The 26,133-nt window shown below is 39.4% G+C and overlaps 1 protein-coding gene across 9 annotated transcripts in view; it reads right to left on the bottom strand.

Annotated features, from left to right (window-relative positions):
- Positions 1-22,853, bottom strand: part of NFATC3 (nuclear factor of activated T cells 3) — a 94,479-nt gene extending 71,626 nt beyond the window's left edge. For 3 of the 9 annotated variants that reach the window (XM_086351371.1, XM_086351369.1, XM_086351367.1), the window contains exon 1: positions 21,901-22,305. Coding sequence is in view for 3 of the 9 variants with exons in the window: in XM_086351364.1 (XP_086207490.1) it covers positions 21,901-22,003 (103 nt within the window). In the remaining 6 variants the exon portion in view is untranslated. Of the gene's footprint in view, positions 1-21,575 lie in introns of all 9 variants that reach the window. The other 6 variants (XM_086351370.1, XM_086351368.1, XM_086351366.1 and 3 more) reach the window with 3 other exon arrangements.
- Positions 22,854-26,133: the final 3,280 nt, after the last annotated feature.

Genomic DNA, 26,133 nt, shown 5'->3' with positions numbered 1-26,133 from the left:
AAATTCCAGAAAAACATCTACTTCTGCTCCACTGACTACAGTAAAGCCTTTGACAGTGTGGATCACAACAAACTGTGGAAAATTCTTAAGGAGATGGGAATACCAGGTCACCTTACTGGTCCCCTGAGAAACCTGTATGTGGGTCTAGAAGCAACAGTTACAACTGGACATGGAACAACTAACTGGATCAGTAAATGAATAGGGCAGCAAATTATGGTGGACACATACAATGGAATACTATTCAACCATAAAAAGAGGCAAAATATTAACAGATGCTGCAACCTGGATGAACCTGAGAAACATACCAAGGAAAAAAAGCCAGACTAAAAAGGTCACATATTGTATGATGCCTTTTATATGATAGTTTCAGAATACGCAAAAGCAGATTACAGGTTACTGAGGTTGGGGGAGGAGAGGAAATGGGGAGTGATTACTTAATGGTATGGGGTGTTTTCAAGAGGTGATGAAAAAGTTTTGAAACTAGAGAACTGATAGTTGCACAACACTGTGAATACACCAAACACACTTGACTGTAATCTTCAAAATGTTTAATTGTGTGTTATATAAATTTACCTCAATAAAAAAAAAAACAAAAACAAATCGAAAGAACTTTCACACAGAGAACTGAAAACATACATTCACCCATTCCTTACTGAAACTCCATTAAATGACAGTAAAAGAATTTTTTTAAGGGTGTAAACTCACAAGAAAAACAACAACAAAACAGGACATGAAACCATGGCAACAAAACTTTTAGAAGCTGGAATGCAGGACACATGGTAACTGATTTAGCACCTGAAAAAGCTAAATCTTAAGCCAACGACAGGGAAAAGAAAACTTATTTCCAATAAAGAAATCCAAACACTCAGGAAATACACTACCAGGTACTTTTGGAAGTAGACACGAAGGCAAAGTTGAAAACAAGATTGACACAAAGTTTACTTATTTAGTGAGTCACTAATCACCTCCCCAGTTTCACATACCTCCTAACTCTGCACTACTGGACGACTGTCCCTCTAGGCAGAAGGCTAGAGATTTTCTGAAGAAGTAAAACAAGATAACTGAGAGCCAATAACCAAAAACAGAGTGAGGAACTAAAAAGTCTCTCTAAAAACGTGTATATTGAAACCCCCAGGACTTTTTCTTCCCTTGTCATAGTACAATGGACTTATACTCTGCAAGCAACACACTGACCGCACAGCTGACCTAGCAAAAACCCTATAATGAGGCCTGCAGTTAGCAAGTGCCACTTGTGATCATGCAACTGCCATTACGATTTTGGTGCCCCATTAAAAAAAATAACAAGCAAATAGCCAAAGATCATCAAAGATCCAAGAAAAGCTTCAACATTAAAGACAGAGGCAAGTAGAGAAGAAAAGAAATATGGAGGGAAAAGACTATGCAGTAAGATGGAAATCTCAACAATAAAACTCATCTCAACAACCTCGGAGAAAAAAGAAGATATTGCAACCCCAAAACAAGAACATATGGTTACTTAAAAAGATAAAAGAAAGAGCCCCTAGAAATTAAAAATAACAAATGAAAGGCTCAAAGAAAAACTGAAAGATCAAGTTGAAGAAATTCACCCAAAAAGTTCAGCAAAAAGACAAATAGGAAATGGGAGAGAATATCAGAATTGGTCCAGGAGATCCAGCTAAAACTTTTTTAAGTTCCAGAAGAAGAGAATAGAAAAATGAAGAGGAATAAAGGATCACCGAAGAGTCCAGCACAATGGGTGAAAAACAGATCCTGACTGATACACATCATTAAATTTCAGAATACAAAGAACTAAGAGGAAAAACTCTAAAAATGGAAGGCGAGAAAAAGGTTACACATGAAGAACACAGAAATCAGAATGTCATCAGACTTCTCAAAAGCAATTCTGGAAGCTAGAAGAAAAATGGAGAGCTATACCTTCAAAAACTTGAGAAAAAATTATATTTAATCTAGATATCTAAAACCAGGAATAATGAAGTGTGAGGAGAGAATATAGACATTTAAAAACATTGGGTTGGCCAGAAAGTTCCATAACATCATACAGAAAAACCCAAACAAACTTTCTGGCCAACCCATATGTAAGCTCTTGAATATTTACCTCCCATTACCTCTCATATGCTCCTGGAGTAAATACTCCACCAAAATGAGTGTGAAGTAACCAAGCAAAAGGAGGATATATGATATATAGCCAAGAAACAGGTGACGCAATAAAAGGCAAAGGGACTCCTTAAGATGATGGAGAAGAGAAATCCCAGAATGACAGACGTACAACTGCCTAAGCTGTACAACCAGTCCAGGTTTGAGAAATTTAGAAGGCTCTAAGAGAGAAATTTCCAAGAAAATAAAATTGATAGACCAACTAATGTATCTGAAAGTGTTGAGAAGAGATTCAGGCACCTGGAGGAGACCTTAGGAATGAATTAGTTTAAGTACACAGAACAGTACTTGAACCATGAACTTCCAGATGTTCAAGCTGGATTTAGAAAAGGCAAAGGAACCAGAGATCAAATTGCCAACATCCGCTGGATCATAGAAAAAACCAGAGAGTTCCAGAAAAACATCTACTCCTGCTTTACTGACTATGCCAAAGCCTTTGACTGTGTGCATCACAACAAACTGTGGAAAATTCTTCAAGAGATGGGAATACCAGACCACCTGACCTGCCTCTTAAGAAATCTGTATGCAGGTCAGGAAGCAACAGTAAGAACTGGACATGGAACAATGGACTGCTCCATATCGGGAAAGGAGTACGTCAAGGCTGTATATTGTCACCCTGCTTATTTAACTTATATGCAGAGGACATCATGAGAAACGCTGACTGGATGAAGCACAAGCTGGAATCAAGATTGCTGGGAGAAATATCAATAACCTCAGATATGCAGATAACACCACACTTTTGGCAGAAAGAGAAGAACTAAAGAGCCTCTTGATGAAAGTGAAAGAGGAGAGTGAAAAAGGTGGCTTAAAACTCAACAATCAGAAAACAAAGATCATGGCATCTGGTCCCATCACTTCATAGCAAATAGATGGGGAAACAGTGGGAACAGTGTCAGACTTTATTTTTTCAGGCTCCAAAATCATTGCAGATGGTAACTGCAGCCATGAAATTAAAAGACGCTTGCTCCTTGGAAAGTAAGCTATGACCAATCTAGACAGCATATTAAAAAGCAGAGACGTTACTTTGCCAACAAAAGTCTGTCTAGTCAAAGCTTTGGTTTTTCCAGTAGTGACGTATGGATGTGAGAGTGGGACCATAAAGAAAGCTGAGCGCCGAAGATTTGATCCTTTTGAACTGTGGTGTTGGAGAAGGCTCCTGAGAGTCCCTTGAACACTAAGGAGATCCAACCAGTCCATCCTAAAGGAAATCAGTCCTGAATATTCATTGGAAGGACCGATGCTGAAGCTGGAACTCCAACACTTTGGCCACCTGATGCAAAGAACTGACTCACTGGAAAAGACCCTGATGCTGGGAATGATTGAAGGCAGGAGAAGAAGGGGACAACAGAGGATGAGAAGGTTGGATGGCATCACCGACTCAATAGACATGAGTTTGAGTAAGCACCAGGAGCTGGTGATGGACAAGGAAGCCTGGCGTACTGCAGTCCATGGGGTTGCAGAGAGTCGGACACGACTGAGTCACTGAACTGAACTGAAGTACATAGAACAGTAATGACCACAGGGCTTCCCTGGTGGTCCAGTGGTTAAGAGTCTGCCTACTAATACAGGGGACAACGGGTTTAATCCCTGGTTCGAGAGGATGTCACATGCCATGGAGTAACTAGGCCCATTACCACAACTACTCAGCCCACGGCTCTACAGCTGCAACTACTGAAGCCTGCATGCCCTGGAGCTGGTGCTCTGCAACAAGAAGCCAGTGCAATGAGAAGCCCACGCACCTAAGCCAGAGAAAACCCGAGTGCAGCAATGAAGATCCAGCAGAGCCAAAAACTAATTAATTTTAAAAAAGCCTAAATGGGGGACTTAAAGGAGAAAACTACAACGGAGAACACAGCCTTAAAGTCAAATCTACCACTTACTAGCTGTCTTATCTTCATCAGTTTTTCCTGCTCAGCTCCCTCCCTTATTTACCATATCCCAAACCTCTCATCTCTTCAGTCATCTTCTCCATAGTGACCCCTCATTTAGCAAGGGATCTTGACCCTACTTGACAAAGGTAGCAGAAAGCGAGGATCTTCCATATCACCCTCAAAAAATATATATATCTATACAAATTCTACAATCATCTTTTCATTTCCTTCCTCATAAAAAGTGCCTTGTCTCAGATATAAACCTACTCTCCCCACCTCTGATCTAAATTCCATACCCAAGTTCCATCAGCTACCTTCTCTTTTATAACTTCAACCTTCCCCTTCTCTCTTTTTCTTACTCGCTACTCCCCTCAATCTCTTACTTCCTTTAAAAAGCTTCCCTAAGGGCTTCCCTGATGGCCAGTGGTAAAGAATCCTCCTGCTAATGTAGCAGACACAGGTTTGATCCCTGGTCCAGGAGGATCCCACATGCCAAGGAGCAACTAACCCCTTGAGTCACAACTACTAAGCCTGTGCTCTAAAGTCCAGAAACTGCAACTACTGAGCCCATGCGCTGCAATTATTGAAAACTGCGTGCCCTAGAGCCCATGCTCCACAACAAGAGAAGCCACCACAATGAGACAGCTGTGCGATGCAGCTAGAGAGTAGCCCCTACTCTCCACAACTAGAGAAAAGCTGGAGCAGCAATGAAGACCCAGCACAGCTAAATATAAATAATAAATAAGCAATTAAAAAAAAAAGCTTCCTTGATATGAGTTCTTCTTTAGGGTCTTCTCTCTCTCCTTCCTCTAAAACAATAGCCTCTCATAATGAACAATTCTGCCCTCCTGGAACATTTGATAATGTCTAGAAGCATTTTTGACTGTCACAACTAGAGGGCTACAACTGGCATACAGGGACCAAAAATGCTACTAAAGAACTTACAATACACAACTCAGCACCTCTACTTATTTTTTTGGCTGCACCATGCAACTCATGGGGTGTTAGTTCCCCAACCAGGGATCGAACCCGGGCCCCCTGCAATGGAAGCATAAGTACCAAACACTGGACCACCAGGGAATTTCCTCAGCCCCCTTTAAAACAAAGAATTATCTAGTCCAAAATGTCAGTAATGCCAAAGCTGAAAGACTCTGCTCCAGAAACTAAGTTTTTAAAAAGAATAATGTACTGTCACTGTCACCACTTCTTCACTCTTTAACATCATCTGGCTTCAAGTCTCATCCATTCACTGCACCTCTGTTGATCTCCTTGAAGAAACAGATACATCAACCACTCCTCTTTCTTAAAATTCTGTTTGAAAAGCAATGATGAAGATGAAAGCAGAGAATAGAGAAAAATTAATGAAACCGAAACATGATTGTAAGAGAAGACCAAGTGAATTAAAAACTTACGGTCACACAAAATCCTGTATGTGACTCTTTACAGAAGATTTATTAACTGCCAAATATCAAGAAGAACCAAAACATCTTTCAACAGGTAAGTAGATAAACTAACTGTGATACATCCATACAATGGAATACTTTACAGTGATAAAAAGGAACTAAATATTTCTTCATACAATGACATGAATGAATCTTAAATGCTTTTTGCAAAGTGAATGAAACCAGACACAAAGGAAAGAAGGAGTGGGTGAATTTTTAAAATAACGCATCTGTTTTTTATGGTATTCAGGTAAGGAATAAGTAACTCTATGCATTTGCCAAAACCCAAAGAACTGTACATCACAAAGAATGAAACTTTAACCTATGCAAATTTTAAAAAATCAACAAGGAGTTTGGGGAATTCCAGGATGGAATGCATACAATGCAAAAAGAATGTACTGTTTTACAAGCGTATGATATAATCTCAAAAAGTATCCAGAATATATAAAGAATTCTTAAGACTCAACAACAAGTAGACAAACAACCCTATTTAAAAATGGAAATATATTTAGGACTTGAATATACATTTCAGCAAAGAAGATGTAAAAGTAGCCAGTAAACACATGAAAAGATGCTCAACATAATTAGTAATTAAAGAAATGAAAATCAAAAGCACACTGAGAAAACACAATGGAAAAATAACAAGTATTAGCAAGGATGTAGAGAAACTGGAACTCTCATACACTGCTAACAGGAATATAAAATGGTGCAGCTCTTTTAAAAATAGTTTGGTGTTCCTCAAAAGGTTAAACATAGAATTTTATGATCCAGCAATTCCACTCTCAGGTATATGCCCAAGAGAAATGAAAACAAAGGTCTCACACAAACTCTGTACATGAATATTCATAACAACACTTACAATAACATCAAAAAATATTAACCACATAAGGATAAATCATACAAAAAATGTGTAAGACTTGTACACGAGAAACTCCAAACTGTTGTTGAAATAAATAATAGCAATATAATAAAATAATAAAGATATTTAATAAAATAAATGAAGAGAGACATTTGTGGATTTAAAGACTCAATACTGATATTTGTTCTCCTGAAACTGGTCTATAGATTCAACACAATCCTAGTTAAAATTTTACTAGGCATTTTTGTAGAAGATGGCCAGCAGATTCTAAAATTTATACGGATAGGTAGAAGGTTTAGAATAGCCAAAACAATCTAGAAAAGAACAAATTTGGAAAAAATGACTATCTGATTTCAAGAGTATTATAAAGGTACAGAAATGACAGTATAGTAATGGTAAAGGACAGACACACAGCTTAACACAGAACAGAGTCCAAAAATAAGCTCATACATATATGGTCAACTAAGTTTTCAAAAAAGTTCAAAGGCAATGCAGTGGGGAAAAGGACAGCTTTATCAAGAAATAGGGCTGGAAGAACTGGACATCCATATGCAAAAACAGTGAGCTTCGGTCCATACCTCACACCACACACACAAAAAATTAATAGATAGATCAAAATAGATCACAGACCTAAATACGATACCCCAACTATAAAACTTCCAAAAGAAAACCTTGGAGAGAATCTTTGTGAACTCAGGTTAGGCAAAGATTTCTTTTTTTCCTTGCAATTTATTTCTTTTAAAAGTGAAGTGATGTCACTCAGTCGTGTCCGACTCTTTGCGACCCCGTGGAGTGTAGCCTACCAGGCTTCTCTGTCCATGTGATTCTCCAGGCAAGAATACTGGAGTGGGTTACCATTTCCTTCTCCAGAGGATCTTCCCGACCCAGGGATCGAACCCAGGTCTCCCACATTGGAGGCAGACACTTTAACCTCTGAGCCACCAAGGAAGCCTATATTCCCCATGTTGTACAATATATAATTGTAGCTTATTTTCTATCTAATATTTTTTACCTGTCAATGCTCTACCCTTCTATTGCCCCTCTTCCTTTCCCTCTCTCCACTGTTAACTACTAGTTTCTTCTCTATGAGGTCTGCTTCTTTTTTGTTATATAGGTTAGGCACAATTTCTCAGCTATAATATCAAAAGTATAATCCATAAAGGAACAAATGTCATCAAAACTAAAAACCTCTGCAAAGGACAGTTAATGAAAAGACAAGCCACAGATTAGGAGAAACTCTTGTAAAGCATACATCTGATAAAGACTTGTGTTTAAAAAAAGACTTCTCAAAACTCAACAATAAAAAACAATTTAAAGGATGCAAAGACTTGAACAGACACTTGACCAAAAAATTATACACGGATGATTTAAAAAGATGCTTAATAGTGTAGTCCTTTAGGGGTATATCAATTAAAACCACAATAAGATGTCATTACACACACATCAGAATGGCTCAAAAGGTTAAACACTGTATGACTCAATTTATGTAACATTTTCTACACACATAGACACACAGACAGTGTGCGTAAAAATGGGAACAAGTGAATAAGTCTGGTGGATTGCAGCAATGTCATTTTCCTGGTCTTGATATTATACTATAGTTTTGCAAGAGTTTATCATTAGAAGAAACTGAGTAAAGGATACTCAGAAACTCCCTCTATTTTTTGCAACACTCTGTGAATCTACAATTATTTTGAAATAAAAAGCTTTTTTAAGTATGCAAAAGATTTAAATGACACTTCACCAAAAAAGACATACAGATGGTGAAAAAGCACATAAAAATATGTTCAACAGCATTTAGTCATTAGGGAAATATAAAAAGACAAGGAAATACTACTATGCACCTATTAGAACTAAAACTACAATTCAGACATTGGTGAAAATGTGGAAATGTACATTTCCACTGCTAGTAAGGTTTGTGAAATGATACATCCAGTTTGGAAAACGGTTTATCAGTTTCTCAAAAAGTTAAACTTACACCTACGATATGACCAACCACAGATTTAAGGGTAAAGGAAATAAGTGCCCACACAAAGACTTATACATAACGTTCATAAGTTTTATTTGTAAGCCAAAACAATCCAAAAGTCCATCAAGAGGTGAACAGATAAACAAATTGTGGGATATGCATAGAATGGAAACTATTCTCCAGTAAGAATGAATGACCTATTGATATGCTCACTAACATGGGTGAATCTCAAAATAACAATGCCAAATGAAAGAAACTAGAACAACAACAAAAAAAAACCAAAACTATATACTTCATGATTCCATTTATATGTTTTCTATAGTGATTTCAGTGGCTGTCTGGGAAAAGGGGAAAGGTGAGGGTGTGGGAATGATGACAAAGCATACAAGGAAATTTTCAGAGGTGATGGATATGTTCACCATCTTTAATGTGATGAAATTTTCATAGGTACACATGTGTCAAAACATATCAAATAGCATAATTCAAATAAATAGTTTATTACTGAAGGAGATCAGAATATGCTATTCCAAAATATGCTACTTTGGCATAAAGATTATTTGAGCTGAAGTCAACTGAAAAATAGCAAACAGGAAAACCTCTCTATCCTCTCTCTCCCTTTCTGCCCAAAAGCTGGGCATAAATTTCCCTTTGTAAAGGTGTTCCCCTCTCCCATACCACGAAGAGAACTACTCTTAACTGCACAACAAATCTTACAAAAACAACATTTATAATACATTTCCTAGTCACCTTCCCATAATGTAAACCCCACCAAAAGCCCAAACCCCTTTTTTACTTCATCTAGTCTCTTCTCCATATTTTTCCACTCTTTGATAAAACAGTATATAAGCCTCCCAGACTTTTCACAGTGCCTGGTATATTTTATTAAAATAAATCACTTTCCCCCTTCCTATTTCCAAATCTGCTTCTCCTATCACAATTGACCCAAATTAGAAAAAAAGAAATAATCCTAGTCTCTTTCCTCTCTTTATTCAGCTGATACCAGGTCCTTTTGATTGCTTTCCCCTAAATCTATCTCAGCGTCATTCCCAACTTGCCATCTCTACACCTCTGCCCATTTCATTTCTCAGACACAACACCGCTTTTGCCTCCATTCCTGCCTTATTCAGTCCATTATCCGCAGTGTAGCAGAGAGATTTAAGTCATAAATCTGACATTCTTGTCCAGCTTGGAATTCTTTGACAGCTCCCTGTCTTCAGTCTAAAATCCAGCTCCTTAATACAGCACAACAGGCTCTCCTTTTCCAGCCACATCTGGATATTACAGCCTCATCTTCCAACAAGAAAGGACCACACTAACTTGTGTTTTTGGAAGTGGGCCTGAAGTGTACTTCCTGCCCTATCTAGGCAAATAAACCTATTGGATTCAGCTCAACTTTAACTTCTGTGACCTCTCCAAGTTAAACTGTCATTTATGTTCTCAGAGGGCCTTCTCTATACCTGTATTACTGCTGTATTTAGTATACATCCACTCCAATAAACTGAATCATATTCATACGTAATAATATTGACACAGTAAGCTATATTAAAAGACTGAACATTTTAGTATATTCACTCAGCTAATGATCTAGAGGTCCCTTCCCACTCAGTTACTCTGAGATCTTATACAACATCCCTGTCTGGTTTCTACTTTCTCTTCCCCATGCATATCCTTTTGTTTTATCTTTTAACAAGTGTTAGTTATTTTTAGACTAGCTTTAAAGATAAAGGATGAAATAAAATACTTTTAAAAGCATTTATGAAGAATTCCCTTGGGATCCAGTGGTTAGGACTCTGCACTTTCACTGCCAAGGGCCAAGGTTCAATCCCTGGTCAGGGAACTAAGATCCTGCAAGTCACAAGGCAAGACCAAAAGACAGACAGACAGCTAGATAGATATCTACACAGACAGATCAGGTAAATACATAAAGCATGTAAAAAATACTTTACTATGTCTATTTTTAAAAATTGGGATTGGTTTAGAAAGATGGTTCTGATGAAGTTATTTGCAAGGCAACAATGGAGAAACAGACGTAGAGAACAGACTTATAGACATGAGAAGAGGAGAGGTACGGAGATGTATGGAGAGAGTAACATGAAAATTTACACTTATCATATATAAAATAGATAGCCAATGGGAATTTGCTGTATGTCTCAGGGAACTCAAACAGGGGCTCTGTATCAACCTAAAGAGGTGGGATGGGAAGGGAGGCTCAAGAGGGAAGGGACATACATCTATAGCTGATTCATGCTGATGTTTGACAGAAAACAACAAAATTTTGTGAAGCAATTATCCTTCAATTAAAAAATAAATAAAAATTTTTTAAAACTGGGATTGGTTCAACTAGAAGGTTCTTTCCTTATGTTTCTGTTTGTCTGCAAGACCATTTGATTCCATTTGTACCATACAAGGAACATGATTTGGTGCCTCATATATGCCATCCACCAGATACCAAGCCCACTAGAAACTTACTAGCCATACTTCATCCTCTTTCCCTGCACTTATATAGGCTCCCGTCTACCAGAAGAACTTTGACAAAGCAAGAAACTCAAGTGCCAGTAAAAGTAATTGCAAAGGAAAAGTCACATCTACATTTTAAAGTTCCTCAACTGCTAGCATACTGTGGATAGAAAAAGCAGAGGATTATTTTGGAGGATCTCAAACCTTCTGCCCCCAGCATCCGTTTCCTCCTAACAGGTTTTCTGCCATGTATCCACTCTTCTCCTGTGCAGCCTTGTACTTCAGGGAAAGCCAATCACCTCCTCAGGCCAAGGGATGGGCCTGGTTGGCTAAGAATAATTCCATTTGTCTTTACTAGTTACTAATTTAGGAAAGGGAATGTAACCCAATTTTGGTCAATGAAATGAGAGGTTATATTTGCTTTAGACTTCTGGAAAAATCCATCCTCATGCTTAAAAAGAAGCATGTGAGGTCAGTGTTTGTGTCTCTTCCCCTGCCCTCACCAAATGTCAACCCCAAACATACCTATTTTGCATATGTTTAAACTAGAAAATAAAAAGCACTACTATTTCCTCTAAACAGTGATCAGATGATAAAAAGTCAAACCAAGTTTCAAAACAATGATCAGTCAACATGTACCAGGTAACATAACAAAAGAACCTTCTAGCTTTTGCTCTGAAAGGAGAGTTCTGGTTAGAGTCATAAGAGTGTATGTAAAAAGAAATAGGTAGTAGACAAAGAGAAGCCCAAAGGCAGTACTGATCTTGGGAGATAAGATTAAGTGGCAGATGGCACACTGATCAAAACATCAAGGCAAAAATGTGTGTCAGCACTAGCGGCTATAGAAGGTAGAGCAGTTTCACTTCAGTTCTAAATTCAACCAAAGAAATAAGTAGTACTTATGTATCTGCTGAAACATTTGAAAGCAAAATGTTTAAATTAAAAAAAAAAAAAAACTATCTTAACTAGTAATTTAGCATTTTTAAAATTTTGAACTTTTGTCTAATTTAGGTTTAGGGTAATTTTCATGACAAATCTAAAAGTGCTTTAAATTTTAAGAAGTGCATAATTGGCCTGCAAAGGCCACAAGCCAGACCCTAATTAGGACAACTTGGGAGAGAATTACCAAAGAGAAAGACGAAATCCTCACTACTTAAAACCTAGAAAGTATGACTTCTCGACCTCCAGATCCATAAGGAAGGAAAGAAATCCAAGAGAGCCAAATTTTGGCCGAGCATGGTTAGCTGCGTGGTACCCTTTATTGGTCTGGCTGTACTACAGCTACCATTTAAAAATGTCTAGAGCAGGCAGGAGCAAGAGGCATTCCTCAAGTGGCCACTCTGAGCCCAAAGCAGAAAGTCTAGTCACAGGCACATAGGTAACTCTGCCTCAGGTACGTTTGATTCCATGTGCTCATCATGAGTCCTGGTTTTACCAAAGGGAAAACTATTTCTGTACTTGAACTCTTTCTGGGGTAGAGAGGCAAGGGAAATACCAGAAAGAGCCCAAGTCAGAAAACCAGGGTTCAAATCCTAACCCTTCTACTTTCTAGATGGTCAAATCTACCTTCATTTATGCTTCCTCAGGTAAAATGGAAATAGTACCTACCTCTTCAGGTTATCATAAGACTTAGAAATAATATATATATAAATAATTCGCATACAATAGTACTCAATAAAGTTGGGTTAAGTATTTACTTAACACCACATACAAAAAAACAGAAGCTACAAAAATGATGAAAATTACAGGCTAGGCAAAAAAAGTTCAGGATTTTCAAGTAGAAATTAAGCAATTTACTAAAGAAAAACAAAAACTAGGAGCCAGAGATCCCGGGCCTCTGTTTTGTAACTGACTAGTTAAATGACCCTGGACAAGCCAACTTGAACCTACGTTTCCTCTCTTATAAAATGAAAGAATAAAATGAGCCTGAAATTATTCTGTCCTTTTTGGCAGTGTCACTCAACTAGCAATGGATATGAATTTAGAACCCAGACCTAGTTCAATACTACCTCAAAATAATGTTTCTAAACTGTATCACAAAAGAGACTATGAAACAATATGTGGCTGGCAGAGGCAGTTCGGACAAATAGGTAGAAAGAAAGATTTCATACTGGGCCTGAAATGAGATGATAATAATTTATAAAATTAATATTAATAAAGAGAATGTTATATTAATGTATAGAGTAAGGGATATAAAAAAGGTAAAGCACAGTGAGGAAAACCAGTTTAGAGGCAGGTTATAGACAGAAGGGAGAGGAATCAAAGATAATTTTAGCTGTGACTTTTAAAATTGAATTAGGGAATAAAATATGAAGAGAAAACTACATAAATCCAAATAGAAGCTGACAAGACTTGAGTTAGAACAAAGAGCGGAGAGAAAGGGGGAGATATAACTCATTTTCAGGAAGTGGCAAAATTCAGCAATAAAAATAGAGCAATATGCTGTATATAAAATAAAAAGACAGCAATATGCTAATTCAACAAAAAAATAATGTAAATCAGTAGAGGTGATTTACAATGCTGTGCCAATCTTACACCAAAATGACTCAGTGTTACATACATATACATTCTTTTTTAAATATTCTTTTCCATTATGATTGTTCCCAGGAGACTGGATATAGTTATATAGTACGGCCTTGTAGTTTATCCATTCTAAATATAATAGTTTGCATCTACCAACCCCAAATCCCCAGTCCATCCTTCTCCCTCCTCTCCCCCCTTGATGACCATGACAACCACAATAAAAAATATTTTTTTGTATTGTATTAAAGAACTACAGACATAGGAAATATGGCTTGAATAATAATTTGTCAATGACCTACCAGTTTTAATATAATCAGAAATATGAAACCATCTTTTAGAGCTCAGTTTTTCAAACTGAAGGTAGTTATCTACTAGTGAGACATGACCAACAATGTTTTAAAATTAACGAAAAAGAAAATATGAAAGTAATGCCAGAATAAAGGTAAATGCTACTTTATTGACACTTCCGTCTCAGTTTTCTTTGTTTAAACAAGTATCTGTTTGCTGGCTCAAAACAAAATTTATTACTCAGCATCATGGTCTAAAGGTTTTGAAACTCTCTATTATAGAAATTTTCAAACATAAAGTAGTGAATACAGTATAATTAGTCCCCATATATTTATCACGTAACTTCAACAATTTCTGAACGTCATTCTTCACTGAACCTTTACTGAAAGGAAGTGAAAACTATAAGGAAATGTTGCTGGCAGAGGAAATATCAAGTTTCCTTAAAATGCTTATACAACAATAAAAAATTAAAAAGTAACTTTTAAAAAATAATTTCATTTATTTATTTACGTTACACTGGGTCTTCACTATGGTGTGCAGAGCACGCGTGGGCTTCAGTAGTTGTGGTGCACAGGCTTAGTTGCCCAGTGGCATGTGGAATCTTCCTGGACCAGGGATCGAACCTGTGTCCCCTGCATTGGCAGGTGGATTCTTAACCACTGGATTACCAGGGAAGTCCCTAAAAAGTAACATTTAAATACAACTTTCTATATTTTCCCCAAAGACTTTCTTTATACAAAGGACAAGGTTAAAACTTATATTCCTTTAGAATTCAGTATGATTCATAAATGGCAAAACCTAAGATAAAAATTTCAAATCTTCTTTGCTCTGAAAGGTACACAATCAAAAGAATTTATATGTGCATTATTTTTGTGAATTAATCTCTACTAATTACATATAGGGCTTCCCTTGTGGCTCAGATGGTAAAGAATCCGCCTGCAATGCAGGAGACCTGGGTTCAATTCCTGGGTTGGGAAGATCCCCTGGAGAAGGGAAAGACTACCCACTAAGATTTAAAATCTAGTCTTAAAATTAAGATCAAGTTATCTAGTTTCATTTCATAATAAATTTAAAACTTTAAGAGATTAACAATACTTAATAAGTATTAGACTGATGGATATAAGCAACATGGTCAAATATTAAAACTTTTCAAACATTAAAAAACTTTTAAATTTCAAGCCATTAAATCATTAAACATTAAGTGAATTTTTCTGATCCCATGTAGTTACTTAGAAAATATTTTAGAAAAACTACTTAGAAAAACTAAAAAATACCTACTCAAAAGCACATCACAAGATCAGTTTCCTTCCTATTTATGTACACCACCAACATCCCACTGCTAATTCTACCCAAAGAGAGAAATGGGTTTTGGAAATCAGACATACCACAACTAGCTTTTGTTAAGCCAGTTTTCAAAAAAAGTACATGCCACAGCAAATTCTATCAACTTCACAATGCTACTTTTTAAGTGAATATTCTTCTTATCCTAATAGAGAGCCTTGAAGAGTTTGTCATTTTAAAACTTTCTATTATAGAAATTTTAAAACATACATAAAAATACAGAATATTATAATGAATTCCCATATATCCATCATCTAGCTTCAACAATTTCTGAATGTCATATTTTTCCTGAATGCTATTTTTTTAATTTAAAAATACTAAATATTGAAAAATATTTACATTTAAGTATGACTCACAAACCGTCCAATAAAAGTGTTCTGGCCGATGATGTAAAAATGTTTTTAGAAATATTTTTACATGTGACATAAATCAACATTATTTAAAAAAAGTTATAATTTCAAAGCTCACATAATCCTATTTTCAAATTAAACAGCAAAGATGATAAAAATTTAATACAAAATTAAGAAATATAAAAATTTTAAGACACTGAAAATAGATTTTAAAACATTAAAAATCTCACCCACTTCTGAAACATAAGATAAATAGAAACTACACATTTTGTTAAGAAAATGAAACCGTCGAGTGACTTTTCCAGTGTACCTGAGATTTTCAGGTTTTCATAAAGACGCACTTTCCTTACACACAGGAATATCAATATGTTAATTAGAACTGTCCCAACAACTAAAGTTCAGTTATCAATTCATAGACAATTCATAGAATATTCTGCTTAAATCTTACAGATCCAATTGTTCCTGTCTTCTCAAGTCCACTGAATTCATGCAAACAGGTGAGACTCATGCTATATAATTTATAAACATTACCAGAAATATTGAAATACATGCAGACTCATGCTATGTATGAGCTAAAATTATGGCTGTTAAAAAAGCTTGCTACTGCTTGTGACTCTCCTAAGCCTCCCTGAACAAATTTACTCCTCTTAAATTCCACTGTTACTTGAACCTCATATGGCATGCCTGGGCAAATTTGATGACTTGGATTTTGTTTTAGAAGCCAGGCTTACTGCCAAGTCTGCTATGTCTACTCCCCTGACCCACTAGAACAGCTTTAGACAACACCTTCTTTATTTATGTTACTGCTGTGAGCAGTCAAACCACTGCTTTCTATCAAATGAGGCTCAACTAACTCAGGTTTCCTATCTCTTAGCAGTAATGCAATCGACTTCAATGTATTCTGGCTTCCTCAATCCCACCTCTTATTTAATATAAAACATCACCATACTGAATCACATACTAAGAAGGTAAGTAAAAGATACATTAAACTTCACAATCAGTAACACAACTCATTATCTTCTCTTAAAATGTTTCCATTTTATATATTAGTATTTATCATTTTTTCTGAAGAACAATGAACTCCACATTTTCTTACCAAAAATGTCTTCATGATCACACTTCATTGAAAAAATAAACGCAGAGCAAGACTCAAAAGCAAAGTCTGGGATATAATTCAGTAAAAATACATACAATAATTTTAGGCAAAGTTCATTGGTTGCTACCAAAGGCAAGTCATAATAATAAGTTAATTCTACAACTTATCTTAATATTTCAAATGCCCTTAAATACTTAAGTTTTAGGCCTTACTAGACCCTCCCTGCAGTGTCTTGGCAATATACACAATACCCAAGTTTTAATTTTTATATCATCTAATAAAATTACTATAGTATTATCTCTGGTAATAGTTTAGAATATATGCCAAAATAACCTTTCCGTACTGGCAAATCCCACTGACAGAGGAACCTGACAGGTTACAGTCCATGAGGTAGTAAAAGAGTTGGACACAACTGAGCAACTAAAGACTTTTGAGAGTCCCTTGCACTGCAAGGTGATCTAACCAGTCCATCCTAAAGGAGATCAGTCCTGAGTGTTCATCGGAAGGACTGATTTGAAACTGAATCTCCAATACTTTGGCCACCTGATGTGAAGAGCTGACTCATTGGAAAAGATCCTGATGCTGGGAAAGATTGAAGGCAGGAGGAGAAGCGGACAACAGAGGATGAGATGGTTGGATGGCATCACTGACTCAATGGACATAAGTTTGGGTAAACTCCAGGAGTTGGTGATGGACAGGGAAGCCTGGCGTGCTGCGGTCCATGGGGTCACAAAGAGTCGGACACAACTGAGCGACTGAACTGAACTGAGCAACTATAAACAACAACAAAAACAATCAGCAAATGGGAAAATCTAAGAAAGCACAGGTATAGCAATGCTCTTACAATGATAAAGTTTTAACAAAACAACTAAAATGTTTTCCTTAATTTTCCACCATACTCACTAAAACACAGTTAATTCACTAATCTCCGTCACAAAATTCTGCTAATACCCTCAGGAGTATTGTCTATGTCTATCAGGAAAAATGTCAAGGAAACAGAATATTATTTTTCCAAGTGAAATGGTGAAGCGTTTATCATTGACTCAATCACCAAATACATATTCTCACTGCATTCAAGTCTAAGGGAAAAGCTGACCGATGGTATGAAAGTAACGTTCAGCAGTAATCAAATCTTCCTTTATAGTATCTAATGTGCTGTATAAACACACCATTAATTTCTACAGGAAACCATACACGCAACTTCCCTTTTTCATACTGATTTAAATATCCAATTATACTTAGTATGGTCAGTAAAGCAACCATCCTTCACACCATACTGAGTTAGTGACAATGTAATTCAAGTAAGCAGAAAAATGTAATTAAAACCAAGTGACCTTCAGTGCACATATTTAGTAAGATATGAGAAAGGAGGTAACATTGAAAACAGGAATAGAATTAAAAGGAAAAAATAAAAATATTTAAGACAAATATTCCAGCTCATTTAGTAAGGTTTAAAAGACTGGATCTCTCATCTGCCCTTACTCTCTCTCAATATTTTAGTTTACTATAGAAAAAAGGTCTAGAAAATAGGAGGAAATAAAAAAATAATCAATCATCAATTTTCAGGTGTTTTTTAAAAAATCTTACCATTTTGAAAAAAAATTACCACCACTTACTGAGTATCACTGGGCCAAGGACTGTGCTAAGACCTTTAAATACATTATCTCATTTAAAACAAGAGAAACAAAAACAGAGTACAAATTTTAATAAAAACAAAAAAGTGAGAAAATGAAATTATCTAAAAGACAGTAAATTATAAAGAATACATGAATCAGATGTCCAAGCACTAAACAAAGTCAAACACTACAGATTAAAGATTAGGACAATGATCTAGAAAAAGTTTCTCAAATTCATTTTTTAATTTTTATTAAAAAAAATTTCCCCTCAACTTTATGTGTGAAAAAGCTGCATATTAAAGTGGTATCTGACAAAACTACACTTACCATAAAGTAAATTTCTAACAAAAATACATATTCCATCTATTTCTCTCCTTTTAAAAACGAACAACAGATAAAATACAACACACCTACAGCACACCCTCCTCCCAGTGACTCTCCTCTGGGACTAGAAAGTCCAAGTTTACTAGCGAACAAATCCTAAGAATGAAACTTTAAATCTGAAACATAAAGATTATTACAACATCTAACTAATATATATCAATACACTAAAATAGAGCACCAGAAGCTACCCTTCATGATGGGAAATAATATTAGCGAAATACATTAAACACCAATTTAAAATTTTCTATTTACTCATGAGGTATATCTTCATTTTCAAACTAGGTATTAAAGTAAAGGATATGTGAACATAGTATTTTGATTCACTTTTAACTGGAAAAATGTCAAAGTTAACCCTGTCCTCATATTTTTTAAAAAAAAAGCTAAAGACTCTAGAATCTTAAATTTTCTTTAATGGAAAAAAAATCTCAAAATACCTTGGTAAGTAATAAACTTAAGTCAGTCACAATGTATTGATTTTATCCAGTGTCAAATCATCTCATTTGTATTTTACAAGCTTGCTTAGGATATTCACTAAATTCAGCTTCTTGCCTTGTCCTCAGTCTCCATCCACTATCCTCTCCACCTCCAAATATTTTTTAAAATCTTCTGTATGGAAATTTAGATATGACACAAGTACTCTCAAGCCTTTAGAGAGAAGGAAAACCTGGAACCCAGAATGACCAAGATCTGCCATCTTATGGTATTGACCAATAAAAAGTCAAAGAACTAAGACAAGTCTCATAAACTTCCCTTACCACACACAAAAAAGAAAAAACAACTGACTCAAAACTTAAGTGGTACTTTTTCGTTAACTGAACAAATACTGGGTGCCTACTATGTTAAAGGCACTGTGCTAGGCATCTATAAACAAGATACCAATATTATCCCTGCCCTCGTGGAATGTTCCACTTCACTGAGGAAGAGAACTCAGACACAAGCAAACTCACTGACACGACCCAATACTGATCTGAATTCTAGTAAGCAATTTAACTCTCATGGCCCACTTTACTGCATATTATCATCTTAAAAGGATGTTAGTTAATCCACTTAGTCCTTCAAACTACACACTCTTAATTATGCTTAATAAAATGAAACTTTGAACTTCAAAATGAAATTTTGAACTTCCCTGGTGCTCCAGTGACTAAGACTGCACTTCCCATGCAGATGCCTGAGTTCAATCCTGAGTTAGAGAGCTAGAATCCCATATGCCTCAACTAACACACAGCACAGCCTAATAAATAAATAAATATTTTTTACTGAAAATTAATATGACAAATAACTTTGAAACCTTAATTTTGAACATTTAACACATCATTTTCAAAAGAATTTAAAAATTAGCTAGTGGGTGTTCATAGCAGCACTATTTACAACTGCCAAAAAGTAGAAAAAAACTCATGTCCATCAATGGATGAATAGATAAAGAAATCGGAATAAATATACGGTAGAATATAATCCAGTCATAAAAAGGAACAAAATACTGCTATGTTCTATAGCGCGGATGAACCACAAAAACACTGCACTAAGTGAAAGAAGACAGACACTAAAGGTCATATATGTATGATTCCATTTATATAAAATATCCAGAATAGGTAAATCCATAGAGACAGATCCCAGATTAGAGACTGGGCTGCCAGGGACTGGGAGGGGGCAAGGGAGAAAGAAAAGCAACTGCTTAATGGGTTTGGGGTTTCCTTTTAGGGTGATGAAAATGTTTTGAAACTAGATAGATGTGGTTGCACAATGCTGTGACTGCACTAAATGCCACTGAATCATTCAATTAAAAATGGTTTGTGTCATGTGTATTTTACATTAAGTTTTTAAGACTTAAAAAAAATAGCTACTAGACTACTTTAAAAGGGACGTTTTGTCACAAATAAAACTGCTCAAGTTTAACTTTGGGAAAACCAGTTATAAATCAAGTTTCAAATCTTAACTTCTTCTAGACCCATTTTGATTTTGACCCATATCAAAATGTTTTTTAGAGGACTTATGGCAAAAATCATTCCTTAAAAAGCTGTTTTCATAGCTTGTAAATGTTAATGTTTGAGATGTACATACAATTCCAACTACATGATGATTCTCCTTTATTACATGTTTGATTAACATCCTTATGGATCATGTTTGGTATACCATGTTCTCAATCAAGTTTGTGTCCAATAAAAGTTTGCTGACATCATTAACTATATCATTTTCTATAATGAAAATACTCATTCAAACTATGTATTTTTTTGTTAAACCCCAATAATCTAAGTACAATTCAATGCAACCCTCTCCATAAAAGCCACTTTTCCCGTTTCTACCTCTATCATAAGCTGCACCATTCAGTCAGCCTAGTAGCACAGTTATTTGGGTTATGTGCCTCCATCCCATTTCCCAAGTTCCTTGAGGGGCCTCTCAGTTCTTTCTGCGCCCATCATAACACTACCAAACACCATCCTGAGCATAACAGGTGCTCAAACGATGTCAATGGAATTGAAAAAGACATCTAACATAAAAAAAAACCTAAGAGAACTGATAATACAGTACAAATACTTCGCAGAGATTCTTTATATAATACGTTCTGATACGTTTTTCAATGCAAGCCTACAGAACAGTCTGTTGAACATCAGTATGAACATTAAGTAATTCACCTAACACCCGGAAAGAATAAAGGGGGATTAGTCTTATCCATTTCCCTTTTGAAGTTCGCTTGCATAAGTAATAGGGAAACTGAACTTAATGAACCACAGTATTCCAAACCAGGTCACAGGAGAGTTCCAAGTCCCCAGCCATCCTGTTTCTATTTCCTGATTGGTCTGACCTCCAAGCATTATGGTGCCCAGCCTTTCACGATCTCCTTTAAACTCAATACAGGATCTCCTTCAAAACATCTTCCGAGGTGAGCTTTTTCTGAAAATAAAAACTGACTTCCAGAACTTTCTAGGAGAATTACGGACAAGGCACCCCACTTTTAAAATGTTCCAAACACTCTGCTGCAATAAAAAAAAGAAAAAAATAGAAACCTATTTTTCAGAAAAGCCCCGTTATAGTTACACTTCTAATTAAATGTGAGCCATTAACTTGCACAAGTGGAAATTTAACACTACAGCATTACTCTCCTAGCGAAGTATATTTAAATAGACATGAGCACGAATTTTAGAGAGCTCCTGCACTTCCAGAATGCGCATCTTTCAAATGGAGATTGTTTTTAACACTTAGAATAGATGAAAAACCAAGCCTGCTTACACTTCACAGGGACATTTCCTTCACACCACGCTGGCAAAGCAGCGACAACCAGACGCCACCCGGGCAGCGGCCCCGAACCTCGGCCTCCAAACCCCCGGAGTCCAGGTCCACTAGTTTGCTTCCAGCCAAGCCCGCAGCCACTTCCAAGTCGCTGCGACTCACACGCCTCCTCAGCGGTTTAAATCCGCTCTTTACTCACCACACACACACACCCACACACACACGACGTTACCAGACTCGGGACGACCAAGGGACCAGGGAGGGGGCGAGCCCGTGCGAGCGAGAAGAGCTAACGCTCCCCATTCCCGCCCCGCCCGGCACCCACCTGCAGGCCGCGAGCCCGGGGGCGGCGGCGCCGGCGCCCCGTCCTCGCCAAAGACGAGTTTAAAGTCGAGCTCGTCGTGGGCGCCACAGTTTGCAGTAGTCATCGGCGTGGCCCGGGGTGCTGCGGCTCCTCCTCAGGCGGCTGCGGCGGCGGCGGCGGCTCCTCAGCGCCGCTTCATGCCGGGCCGCTCCGGCCAGGAGTTCGCGGCTCCGCAGCAAACTTTCCGGGCGGGGACCGCGACGCCGAGCTTTCCGTTCCGAACTCGAAAACTGGCCGCGCGCCGAGCCGCACCACGAGCCGCCGCCACTGGCAGTCGTCGGTGCCTAAGCTGCCACGGTCGCCTTAGACGATATTCCCCGCCCCCCCAAAAGCCACCGCCACCCGCGCGCTCCCGCGCCGTAACGCGCGCCAGGCCCCGCCCCCTACCGCGCGCCCGTCTGACCCGGCAGCCCATAGGCCACTGGCGCCGCGGGCTAGCCCGACGGCCCCGCCCTCTCAACCGGCCTACCGCGTGACTCCCTCTCCCGGAGAAGGAAGCCATGTGATCATGGAGAGTCGGGGAGCCCTGCTACCTCTTGGGAATTGTAGTTTGGCCTCTACTCCATCACCTCCAGACCCGGTACCAGAGTGTGGGGTCCATAGCCCTCTAATTAGATTGAGGGGCCCACTACCGGCCAATCAGAGATCCCCTTCCTTCTTGGGTGGAGCCCTAGCTGGGGAAGGGGCGCTAAGAGCCTTGGGGTTAAAGGTGCGGTGACTGGCGGCTGCAGAGTTACTTCTGCTGGCTGAGTTTTGGGAAAGCAACAGCGCTGGGGAGGGTTATGTGGCTATCACTCACACCCTCATCCCTTCACCCCAACCTTAATGGCGGAGTCTCCAGAGGGCGGGGACTGGGTTGGCCTTCCAGCTAAGCAAGAGCGGAGCAGGAGAAGACCTGGGTTGCGCGACGATCCTCAAGCCTGGGTTACCCGTCGCTGCAGACCCACCCCTGAGGGGCGGAGCCCGCGCTTCGCCGACTGAGTCTTTGTCTACCCCCGCCAGCCCGCCTAGCAGCTGCTCTCTCGAGGACAGTCGGCGCATTCGAGACCTTGGCGAAGTTCTAGGAGCAGGGTCTGTCCCCTGCTGTGTCAGGCTAATGGAACGGGAAAGCCCATCGTGAACTCACGCCACTGTAAGGGCTATTGTGACCTCTGCATCCCGATGCACATCCATTAAGCGGGAGTAACTGTACTACCCAAACTGAGTGGCTGTTAGTGGGAAGGAAGTGACAGTGTATCAACAGTTTTCAAACTCTCGGCCCCTCCCCAGCGGGCCAGTCTTCCCCCGAGACAACCTAACGCCTCCTCCTGGAGCCTGGGGTGGAGGCTGTGCCCAGGGACGCTGAGCCTGGCTTGTTTACTTAGGACTCCTCCAAGGCACAGGGTGAACCAAAATCTGGAAGAGGTGACAGCGACTACCTCTCCTAGTTCCAGGCCCTGAAGGGCATAGTATCCCTAGAAATGTGTTGCCAGAAGAACCAGGGTCTCAGGCAGATGCAAGAGCCCAGGCATATTCTACACTGTCTACAAAATAGCCCCTGGCTAGAGACTTGAGAATCCCTTGGACTGGAAGCTCAAACCAGTCAATCCTAAAGGAAATCAGTTCTGAATATTCATTGGAAGGACTGATGCTGAAGCTGAAGCTCCAATACTTTGGCCACTTGATATGAAGAACTGACTCATTGGAAAAGACTGAAGGCAGAAGGGGACGACAAGAGGATGAAATAGTTGGATGGCGTCACCGACTCGATGGACATGAGTTTGAGGATGCTCCGGGAGTTGGTGATGGACAGGGAACCCTGGGGTGTTGCAGTCCATTGGGTCGCAAAGAGTCAGGCATGAACTGAACTGAACTGACTGAACTGAAGAGGGCAAGGTGGACCACCCTGAAGAAATGTCTCAATATGTGGACTGACAACATGAGCTACCAGGGAACCCTAGGGAGAGCCCAAATAAGCCTAGGGTCCGAAGACAGGGCATGTCCAGACCAGTGAGACGTCTATCTTGGATTGGTTCATCCCTGAAGTCAGAAAACTTTCCCTGCCCTATGCTCTGTACCCGTACCTGTGCTGGACCTGGGGAGGCAGAGATAAATTAATCTCCCTTGAGGCATCAGGGAGAGGCCAGCAAATCTAATCACTGTGCAAAGAGATTATTATGGCTCTGCCAAGACCTCAGAGGAAACTCATAATCACCCTGGCTGCAGGGCTAAGTAGGAACTGGAGAGATGGGCATGATGGTTCCAGGCAGAAAACAGATTTCCAAAGACCAGAGAGTACATGCAGTGAATAAAAGCCAAAAATAAGGCCCGATGAATGGGGAGAGTGGTTTATGCCACTGTGAGCTCTCTGGACTTTATCCTGAGTGCAGGAGGGAGCCACAAAAGGGTTTAGAGCAGGAGATTTCCATTTCAGAATCCTGAATGAATCTCTGGCTTGGAGTGGGGGAAGGGAAGATTCCAGGCAGAAGACAACAGTAGTAAAGGAGAGGGAGCAAACAGCATTAAGTGGGTGAAAGGCCCTTCCAATAAGCAGTCCTGCCTTCAGAGGATCTCCAACCTTGAGGGCCTAAGTATGGAATTTAGAGTCCAGACATCACACTACAGCCTTCTGCCTCCAGCAGATGTTTGGTCTGCCAATTAGTATTACATGTAACACGACCCTTAGTATACTAAAAGGCCCCAGAAGTTTAGCCAGCTCACCTCTTTCTCATCATAAAATGATGCAGTCTCAGGATGTGTCATCCCTACTGCCCACACACACACACACATACACCAATACCTCCCAGGTTATCTGGATGGAGAAAATGAACCTTTATCTAACCCCTCTGCCCTCCACATATGACTTTATCTGAACCAGGGGCTCAGCCGGTCAGGCCAGGGAGAAGACAGGAGGGAGATCGTGGGCCCGCCAGCCCCACCACTGGGCAGGGACCACAGAAGCTATAGACGGTTGCAGAAATTCACCCATTCATCAAATGTTCAGCGATGCATCTGTGTTCCCAGCCACTGTGCACTTGGAGAACACTTAAAAGGGCTCATGTCTTGGGGAAGGTTTCTGCTATGGAGGAGACTGAGAACCCTAATCTGGAGTGTGATGAAGGCTGGGGCAGAAGTAAGCACCAGCTGCAGGAAGAGTGTTAGCACCTTTGGAAGAAAGGCGGCAATGGCTGGGAGCCCTGCAGGCGGTGAGGAATCAACACACATCTATACACAAATTCTCTCTACCCCTTTTCCTTACCCAGGGCCAGGATTCAGGTCAGCTCCCAAAGCTGTTTTAGATGGCAGGCAGCCATCTGACCCACCTCCAGCCTCCTGAGAGCCCTGTGGAAAACCAGGAGACCCAGGGACCCAGTGCAATGGACAGAACCCCAGACTGGGCCAGGCTCATGGACAGGGATGGTGTGGGTCCCTTCTCCCTCCTGTGTGTATGCCAGTCAGGGTCTGAGATGAGGGAAACCATCCCTTTTGTCAGCTGCCACATGCTTGGCCCTGAGCCCTCATCATTGAAGGCTCTCCTGTGGCCTCTGAGCGATGGTACAGCTTAGCTCAGTCCAGCCCACCTTGTTCCACATTAGGGACAACAGGAGCCTTGGAGAAAAGTCAGGGTTTAGAAAAGTTCTTCCTCTCCATGGCACACATTCCCCATCTCCACCACAAGCTCTTGTTTGATTGTTCCTCTGTGCCTGCTCCCCACCCCCACGCCCAGGCTGGCCAGAGGGGCACAAGGACTGCCCTTGAGCAGCTCCCAATCTGGCGGAGGGGATATGACCAGCAAACTACAATCGAGAAAAGTTAGTTGCTGAAGTCAGCACAGGGTGCTAAGAAGACAGGGTCAGCACTTTGTCCTCAAGCGCTAGGCTGTGGAGTTTGGACTTAATCCAAAGGGCAGTGGAGAGCACTGGAGGAGTTTCTGAGCAGGAGTGACACCTGGAAGGACAGAGTGTGCAGAACAGCAGGAGCAAGAGATTCCCCACCCATCACTGCATCCAGTCCAGTCTGTTTGCTATAGCCTTCATAAGACCTGCCCCCCTCTTCCTCCCATGCTCATATTAAAACCATGTGTGGGACTTCCCTGGTGGTCCAATGGTTAAGATTTCACCTTCCAGTGCCAGGGGTTCGAGTTAGATCCTTGATCAGGGAGCTAAGATCCCACATGCCTCACGCCAAAAAAACCCAGAATATATATATATATAT

The sequence above is a fragment of the Bos grunniens genome, chromosome 18 (assembly GCF_055505025.1).
Source record: "Bos grunniens cultivar Pamir isolate PY7600 chromosome 18, Bosgru_T2T1.0, whole genome shotgun sequence".
Lineage (NCBI taxonomy): Eukaryota > Metazoa > Chordata > Mammalia > Artiodactyla > Bovidae > Bos > Bos grunniens.
Note: the sequence above shows the minus strand (reverse complement) of the source record. Positions and strands in the feature narration are given on the sequence as shown.